The sequence below is a fragment of the Gracilinanus agilis genome, chromosome 5 (assembly GCF_016433145.1).
Source record: "Gracilinanus agilis isolate LMUSP501 chromosome 5, AgileGrace, whole genome shotgun sequence".
In the NCBI taxonomy this organism is placed as follows: domain Eukaryota; kingdom Metazoa; phylum Chordata; class Mammalia; order Didelphimorphia; family Didelphidae; genus Gracilinanus; species Gracilinanus agilis.
In genome coordinates, this window is record NC_058134.1 from 305,958,304 (window position 1) to 305,967,221 (window position 8,918).

Genomic DNA, 8,918 nt, shown 5'->3' on the forward strand with positions numbered 1-8,918 from the left:
GGCCTCCACGCTTACCTTCACTGGATCCAGATTCTTCCCCTCAAAGTTCACGGCTGTCTCATAATTCATGGGAATGACCAGCGGGCTAGGGTTCAGGAACTGGGGACAGTTCTCCTCCTAAGGAGAGAGCCAGCAGCCCCAGTGAGCTCCCCATGCCTCGCCCCCAGGGGGAAGGGCCACAGGCCCACCTTGGGGTGTATCTAGGCCAACTCTTTCATTTCTAGAGGAACACTGAAGCCCAGAGTACTTGTTCAAGGTCCCACAGATGCTCCAGGTCCAGGCCCAGAGCTGCTTGGTTCATGCTTTCCCAAGAGGTCCACAGGCCTGCCTCACAGCTGCTGAGACGCATGGGAAGTGGTTGGGTAGACCAGCGAGCTGGGGGTAGATTTCCATGATCTCCCCCCACGAAGCCTCACTGCCTGGCTGCCCTTGGCTGTGGGTATGCCCTATGCTTGGACACTCCCTTCTGTGTACGCCTCGTGGCCTGATCTCCTTCACATGGGCAGGGAAGGGATGGCCCCCATGATCTGTGGCAGGATGGGGACTTGAGTCCCAGCTGCCAGTTCCAGAGATTCCCCCCACCCTGCCCATCCGGCCTGGCTCTGCCCTCACCATGTGGGACTTGATGATGCCCTCCTCGGGGTTAGGAGAAGACTCTCGGCACTCGTGGTACTTCAGGTCCCACTGGCAGTTCCAGCGGTTACTGGAGCAAGAGATGCACCTGTGGGGGGGAGGCATGCAGGTGAGGGAGCTGACCCAAAGAGCCCCCGGCAGCCTCAATGAACACCACCCCCAGGCAGCCCCGGACACTTACGGCACATTCTCTTTCAGACTCATGGCCTCCTTGCAGTCATAGAATGGGTACATGTGAGAGGTCAAGAACACAGGGGTCCGCAAGAAGGTGAGTGTGATCAGGACTTCCACGTGATCTGCAGAGGAGGAGGGAATGAAGGCTTGGTGGGTGGGCAGCCCCCTCATCAGCCTCTCTCTCTCTCTCTCCCCCCCAGTCCTCAGTTTCCTCATCTGTAAAATGGGAGGCTGGACTAGACTGGCTCTGAAATTCCCTTTTAGTTCTAACCCTTCTGCTCGCGCATCCAAGTGTGCCCTGGGCCCTGGCATAGAGACGGAAAAATCCCAGGGCCCGCATGAGCCTTGACCTCAGCAAGCTGCCCCTGAACTGGAGAGAATTCCAGGATTGTTTCTGAAAGAAATGTGGTGGCAGGGAAGGTTGGCCTGGCCCTACCAGTGGGGGATCCTAGAAATGATTTCAGGAAAGAGCTGCCAGGGAAACCGGGGACTCCCCGAGGGAGAGGCAAGGGCGGAGGGCAGCCCAGGTAAGGGGTCGGGGGAGGCTAGGACAAAGGCACCGAGGTGCCGCCTGAGTCCCTTGGAAGGGTGAGGGGAGCGGACAGCCATCCCGGAAATAACAGTGAGCCACTCTTGGGAGGCCTGTTTCTCCAGCCTCCTGTACGGTGGCCCGAAAGCCCCTTGGGAGTTAGGCAGCTTCTTGTAGGGGGCAGGTGAGTAACCATAGTAACCACGGTGGCTGCCCCACCTGCCAGGTCTCCAAAGGTCTCTTCTCCTAGTGATGGTGGAAGGGAGACAGTTCACAGATGGGGAAACTAAGGTTCACCGAGTGCGGGGTAAGGTAGCTTTCCAGCAGCAGTGCTGCCCAACACTCCCGACACCCCCCTCGGGGCCCTTTCTGCCCAAGGGCTCCAGGTGACCTGGAAGTCAGATGACCCAGCCTGACGGCTTCACTTGCTGTGTGACCTTGGCCAATTACTTGCCACTCTCAGGCTCGTCCCCTCTGTAAATGGGACTTCTAAATCCTCAAGTTTCCATGAAACTTTTCTGAACCTCAGTTTTCTTGTCTGTGAAAAGGAAATACTCCTTGTGCTTCTGGCCGCAAGGATGAACAGCACAGGCCGTGGGGCAGGGGCGGGGGCCGGGGGACTCTGGGTCAACACCTTGGATTTGCTTTGAGGCTAGACAGGACAGAAAGGGAGCCTGAAGCCAGCTTGAGAAAGCCCGGGTCCCGCAGGGCTCGAGATTGAGGCAAGATATCTTAGGTCCCTGCAACTCTCTTTTCTGTCCTCTCCACACACTCGCTAGATGTGGTCCAGACACCGTCTCCCCCTGTAGAACGGGGGCTCCGTCAGGGCAGGGGCCGTATTGCTTGGTCTCCGAATCCCCAGCAGGGCCGGCTATACATAGGAAGAGCTTGCGGATGTTTTCTCCCAAAGCCAACCTCAAAAGCTCTATAGCGGGAGTTTTCTTATGCCCATTTTACAGATGAGGGAACACTCAGAGATCTGAACTGACAGCCAAGTGCCAGAGACAGAATATAGAGCCTTTTCTGACAAGTTCAGAGCCCTCCCCTCTCTAGCAGAGACTTTAAAAAAAAAATAACTTTTACCTTCCACCTTAGAATCAATATTATATATTAGTTCTGAGGGAGAAGGCTGGTAAGGGCTAGGCAATGGGGGCTAAGGAACTTGCCCAGGGTCACACAGCTGGGAAGTGTCTGAACCTGGGACCTCCCATCTCTGGGCCTGGCTCTCCATTTGCCCAGGCACCCAGCTGCCCCCTCTAGCAGAGACTCTTGACAGCCTCCAGCCTAGGTTTTCAGGCCAGCCATCCCACCCAAGGCGGGGCCTGGCTCTCCCCAACCCACCCCCAACCCCACCCAGGGCTCTCCTAGTTTTCTGGCTGTGACTCCATCTGTTGCCACAGAGGCAGTTATCAGATCCTGTCTCAGGTGACCAGCTAAAAGCCCAGCAGCCTCATGTTGCGGCCCCAAGGGCCCTCGCTGACGTTCCCGCCACACAGGCTGTGGGCAGCGGCTCCTTCCTTCTGTGGGAAGGTCCCGACAGGTGCCACGGGCTGGCCTCCCTCTCAGCTCCCTGTCCTGGGGCGACTCTCCTGCCCTGGGGCAGCCCCAGCCTCCCCCACAAGGGCTCTAAAGAATTCAGGGCACAGGAGTGGCCGGCCTACTTTCAGCATCCCCAGGGATGGAAGGCCCGCCAGGTGGCCCCAGCTCCCCCCGGCCCCTGCCCATGGCACTGGCACTCTCCCCCTCTGCTCCTCTCTCGGCCTTTCTTCTTTCTCCCTGGGGCTCTTCTGGAGGCCTCTGCTCACCCCGCCCCACCCTGGCTTAATGAGCTCATTCCCAGAAGAGGGGGGGCCCTGACCTTGGCCTGGAGGCGTCGGGGGGATGCTGCTGGGGGAGTTGCAGATGATGGTCTCTCCTTCCACACGGGCAGGGTGTGCTGGCGAGTCCCCAAAGCTACACTGAAGGTCGTCATTTATTGTCAGAGCTGGGAGAGGGCTGACTGTCAAGTGCACCTGGAGATACAGGAGAGACCCCCACGGGGGGAAGGAGGGGAGGGAGATGGGGGATAAGGCTGGGAAGCTCCCCAGCACACATCTCATCTGGTGCCAGCTTCAGGCCGAACCATCCCATGTGACAGAAGGACAAGGGAGCAGGAGACAGCTGAGGAATAAAGCCCTCCTCAGGAAGACTCTATCTCATAGAGCTTAGGTGCCCCCATCTCTAAGAAGCCCACCCTGATTGCTCCAGTTTGCCTGGCCCTGGCTCCCTCCCTCTCATCCTGAGCCCTCGTACCTCTCCCTGAGCACGGCGGCTCATATTCTGGGGCTGGGCACTGGTGACAGTCACACAGGAGTCACCCCAACTCCAGAGCCAGTGATTCTTCTCCTCTGCCCTCAGGCAGTTGAGCTTCCTGGTGCAGCTGGTGGGGAAGTTGGGTGTTAGGCGGAGAGAGTCCAGGGCAAGACCAGGGAATCCCTGAAAGCAAGGCTGTGTCTCCCCTCAGACCCAGCACTACTCTAGGACAGATCTGTGCTCCGTAATTCAGAAGAGGGATTCCCTGAGGGCGAGCCCAGACTCTGCTCTTCCCCTCAAATGAAGGGAGATGACAGCTACCTCTAGGAGAGCCCACAGTTCCCCAAAGGACAGACTGGCATCTCCCTCAGACCCCTTCTTCCTTCTCTCATGCACACATCTAGTCCCCTTGTGGCCCCAGCCCTGGCCCTGCCTCCCTGCAGCCTGGCCCACACGAGGTCACTCACCGTCCCTCGAGCACACACCAGCCACAGTAGGGGTCCCGAGACTCCTTGCACTGCTCACAGGTCGTGTAACTTAGACACTCCTGAACAGGAAGCCGGAAAACCTGGAGAAAGGCCGAGGGGGGAGATGAGGTGGATGAGAGGCCCCGAGGCCTCTCTCCTGGGGAGGAGGGAGAGAGCGTCTGCCCCCCCTCAGCACCCTGGTTCTAGACTCCCTGCAGCTCCAGACACCCCACTCAGCAGCACCGTGGCTCTAGACTCTTCTCGTGTGAAGCCTGGGTTCTAGAGCTGCCTGTTTGTACCACCCACCATCACGTCCCTCTCTGGAGCCCCTCGGGCGGCAGTGACCCAGGGTTCTCCGCGCCTCGCTCCCTACATTCTAGGGCAGTGCCAGGCCGAGCTCTGATGCGTTCCCTCCGTGGCTCTTCTCTGGACCGGGCAGCAGCCCCCCGAATGGCCTCCCTGCCTCCGCTGTCCGAGGACACGTTCCATCTCACACTACCACCACCCTCTACAGAGCAGGAAACCAGGCAAGGGAAGAGACTTCCTCAAGGTGTCTCTGCTCTCCTGCCCGGCCTTCCGACGCTGCCACACCACCTTCCTAATTCAGACATCTGTCCAGCCATCAGGTAACCTTGGGGGCCCTCTGCCTGGGCCCCAGCCTATTTTCTGACTCCCTCCCGGGCATGGTCTCTGGACTGCAGGCCCCGTGGGCTCCTGGCTGCTCCCTGCTCTCTTCTCCCTCCTGCCTCTCTAGCAGGGGCCGGCCGCATTTTGAGGGGCTCGAGGGTGAGCATCGTGCTGCCCTGCTGGCCCCGTGGGAGCTGCTCCTCCTCCTCCCTCCAGCCCTGGCCAGCCACCGCTTTGGGCCCGCCACGAGGAGGGAGCAAAGAACAAGCAAAAATTGGGTCAGAAAATCTGGTTCCGCTTCAGGACCCCCCTCCCCCTCTTTCCGGGGGGTGCTGCCTATTCATTCCTGGGGGAGGGGGGAATCCACGCCCCCCCACCTCCCGCCCCCATGCCCAGGGCAGCTTGGACCAACCCCAATCAGCTTCCCAGGAGCCCGGCTGCATTGGCTATCCCCCTCGCACTTGCACAAGGGGTGAGCCGGGCGCCCTGCACATTGGCATGTGATCTGAATCTAATTAGCACCCCTCCTGCCCCCGTGCCTGCCTTCTTGGCCATTTTCCAGGTAAGCCCTGAGCCCCCAGTGAATGTGGCTGCTCCTGCTGGCCCCGCCCCCGCCCCGGGCATCATGGGTATCAAGGAGGTGAGCTGACCCAGATTCCTGGCTGCCCGCCGTCTCCAGCAGGGGAGAGCAGAGAGACAGACAGACAGAGACAGATGCACACACACAGAGAAACAGAGAGATACAAAAACAGAAGAAAGGGAGAAAGAAGCAAAGGCAGGGAGGGGGGAGAGACAGAGCCGGCCACTGTGCCGCAGGCAGGACGCAAGGGGCTGAGGGAAGCTCAGGGGCATTCGGGGACAATTCCATGCCAACAAGGGGCTCACAGCGGCCAAGAATTCCCAGGACAAGGAGTGAGGAAAGAGAGGGAGCTGCCCTGTGGCCCCCCTGCCAGGCCCCCTCCAGCTGCCCATCCCTCAGAGCCTGACACCCGTAGCTCAGCCCCCTCGGGTTCTGTCCTTGGTTGAAGTCTCATCTTCCTCTGGACTGGGAGTCACCTGGGCCTAGGCCTGGGGCTCCTCCTCTGCCATCCCCTGCCCCCCCATCTCTTCCCCCATCCTAGCAGAGGACAAAGGCTGAGTACACGGGAGGGACAAGGAATAATGGCGAGCTGATAGATTTGGTGCTAAAGGATGAATCTGCTACAGGCCTATTCTCATGTCTCTCAGCCCGGCAACTTGTCCGGGGTGGGGGCCCCTGACCCCCTTGGGGTGGCTGCTGCCACCAGCTGGGCCTGGTACCTTGTCCTGGGTCATAACGTAGAGATTTGTCCCATTGGTGGAAAACACCAAATCTCTCTCGATGCGTTTGTTTACTTCCACGAGGATAGAGCCGTACTCCATGGATGTCCCATCGGCCCTCAGGAACACCTGAGGAGAGGAAGGAAGGATCGTCATCCTGGCTTCCTCTTCCAGGAAGCCTTCTTGGACAACCAACCCCTGGAGCTACATCATACCCTTCAGAGGGGACGGCACGCGATCTCCACAAGAGTTGGAGCGGTATATCTCCCACTAGGGGAATGACTCGCCCCAGGTCAGTGATGGCAAATCTTTTAGAGATTGCGTGCCATGCCTGGCCCCTGCCTGTGTCCCCCACCCCAACCTGAGACCAAGTGCTATGACCCCCTGCCCAAGCACTCCTCTCAGGGGAGGGAGTAAGTGCTTCCATTAGGCAGAGGGGTGGGGAGGTGGAAGGGAGCAGCTCTGCGGGAGTCCCTCTGCCTTTCTAGTAACCAACTCTGGTGGGCGATGGCGCGGGTGTCCTCAGAGAGGTCTCTGCATGCCATCTTTGGCACATTTGCCATAGGTTCACCATCACAGCCTCAGGTCATAGAGTTAGTGTACCTTACTATGAGGCTACATTAAATTCTGGGGGCCATCCCTGGACTCACCCCTTCTGACTCCATTTCCCCCTTCCTGAAGCCCAGACTTTCTTGCCCACTACCTAGGGCAGTAGAGCAGAGATTCAGGGCAGGGAGGGGAAGGCACACGCCTGCTGGCTCCCCGCCCTGCCCAGTGACCAGTGATCAGGCAGGGGTCTGTTCTCACCTTGTGGACGCGGCCATCCGATGTCCCCAGTAAGACCACAGTGTGCCCATTTTCAGTCGTCACAGTCACTGCCGTCAGGTTTATGCCATCTCTCTGCAGGGTAGCGGTGCCCACCAGCCCGTCCCGGCTCCCCAGGGGGTACGGTAGGTGCTCAGAGCCACAGCGGAAGCTCTGGCTGGCCATCTGTGGACCAGGCAGGGGTGAGCCCCCAGTTGGCTCTTCTTCCCTGGCCCCTCACTCCAGCCCACCTTTGCTGCTGCTACTGCCTGCTGCCTGCCTTCTCCTCATCTCCCAAGCCACTGCCCATACCATCTCCCTGAGGGGCCTGCAATGAGGTCCAAGCTGCTACCCCAGCAGGGTAATGAGCTCACCCCAAGCAGTGTCTCCTCTTCTAGCCCTCTCTCCGGCAGACCGGTGCCCCCCTCGGAATTGACAGGCTATCCCCCCTTACTCTGAGCACCCCTCACAAGGCTGGGGACAGGGTCTTCCCAGTTCCCTTCGGGGTTGGCACAGGGCTCTGCACACAGAGGGCGCTTACTAAGCGGTGGAGTTCTCCTTTACTGGCCTGAACGAATCACCAAACACAAGCCCCGTGTCATGGCCCACGTGAGGACCCAGGAGATGGGAGCCCTCCTGTATAACTCTCCCAAGGCTCCTGTTCACGCCGTCCCCCCAGATCTGGAGGAGGACGTCCCAATCTTCCCAACCCCTTCTTCCTCCCCGACTGCCAGCGGCCCAGGCCGGGACTCACCGCTCCATGGCTCACACACTGGATGTCCCCGTGGAAGGGCTTGTAGAAGGTCTCAGAGCTGCTCCCCTGAGCGCCCATGTAGCATTTGTTCCTGTTCTCCTCCATCTTCTGGTGGACCTTCTCCAAGGGGAAGAGGCACAGTGCCGAGCGAGGGGTGCCGCCGCTGCCCTTACTGTCTTTACTAAAGACTGCGAAGAGCACCTGACTGGCCTCCGGCGTGGGTCCTGGCGCCACGAAGGCTGCATGGCAGATGCTGTAAACGTCCCCGGAGGGGCCCTGGCACTCCAGGTCCATCTCAAAGTAGGAGTAGTAGAAGGAGTCTTGCTTGCACATGCGGGCCACGATGGTACGGTTCTTGGCGGGCTGCTTGTCCTGCTGGTTAAAGATGAAGAAGACGTAGTCGCCATCCTCAAACACGGCCACGAACTGCTGGGTGTTGGCCGACAGGTAGCCCGCCTTGAAGGCTGTGTGGTCCGTGTAGGCTTCGAAGGCCTCCTTGCCATCCTTGCGGTCCAGCAGGCGGGTGCTGATGATGATCCCGTTGTCATGGGGCCCGTTGCCCTTGCCCACGAAAAGCACACGCTCGCCAGGCCCTCCGTCGCCATCATCCTTGCCCACGCTGGTCACCAGCCCCACCGTGGAGACGCGCTCGTCGTTGCTGGCCACGAAGGACTTTTCCCCGCTGCTGTCCTCATAGAAGATGCGGTGGGAGATGTTGCCCAGCTCCCTGAGGGCACAGATGCCCTTGAAGAGGCTGCCGCACTCCACCAGCCGCCCGGCCGGCCGATCGAGCAGGAGCAGCTTGTTGACGTTATCCATGTCCACGGCCTCTTGGCACTGGCTCGGCTCGATGGGCGGCGTGCATTTCTTGTTGTCCAGGGCAGGCCCCGTTTCCACCTCGTGGACCAGCTGCAGGTCAGCAGTGAGCTGGTAAAGGGCATTCACGGCCCCCAGGTACACCGTCCCCGATGCTTCATCGACCACCAGGTGGTTTAACTCTGTCTTACTGCGGAAGAATTCCAGCTTCCGGGGCCTCGAGCCGTGGCTTGCGGGCCACAAGGAGCTCAGCAGGATCAGCGTCCACATCCACGACGCCATCCTGCTCCTCGGCAGCCTGCGGGGACAAGAAGCAGAAGGCGGTCAGCGGTCAGGTCGAGTCCGCGATCCCAGACTTCCCAGAGCCTGGGAAAGCAGGCCGGCGCCCCCGGGGTCTGCCCGAGCCCAGAACACCACCACCAAACCGGAGCAGAGACCCCGAGCTTGGTTTCCCAGACACTGGCTGCCTTCTCACGCCTGTCAAGAGCTGTCGGTTACCCTGGCGCAGGCTCTCGGCCCCTTT

At 60.0% G+C, this 8,918-nt stretch overlaps 1 protein-coding gene across 1 annotated transcript in view; it reads right to left on the reverse strand.

The window, feature by feature from the left end:
* PLXNB2 (plexin B2) overlaps positions 1-8,677 on the reverse strand; it is a 30,230-nt gene extending 21,553 nt beyond the window's left edge. The window contains exons 1-9 of the mRNA XM_044679288.1: positions 7,580-8,677; positions 6,829-7,011; positions 6,022-6,150; positions 4,096-4,196; positions 3,629-3,755; positions 3,195-3,348; positions 815-929; positions 613-721; positions 16-117 (exon numbers count right to left, since the gene is read on the reverse strand). Of these exons, the coding sequence (XP_044535223.1) occupies positions 16-117; positions 613-721; positions 815-929; positions 3,195-3,348; positions 3,629-3,755; positions 4,096-4,196; positions 6,022-6,150; positions 6,829-7,011; positions 7,580-8,677 (2,118 nt within the window). The remainder of the gene's footprint in view (positions 1-15; positions 118-612; positions 722-814; positions 930-3,194; positions 3,349-3,628; positions 3,756-4,095; positions 4,197-6,021; positions 6,151-6,828; positions 7,012-7,579) is intronic.
* Between the last annotated feature and the right edge of the window lie 241 nt (positions 8,678-8,918).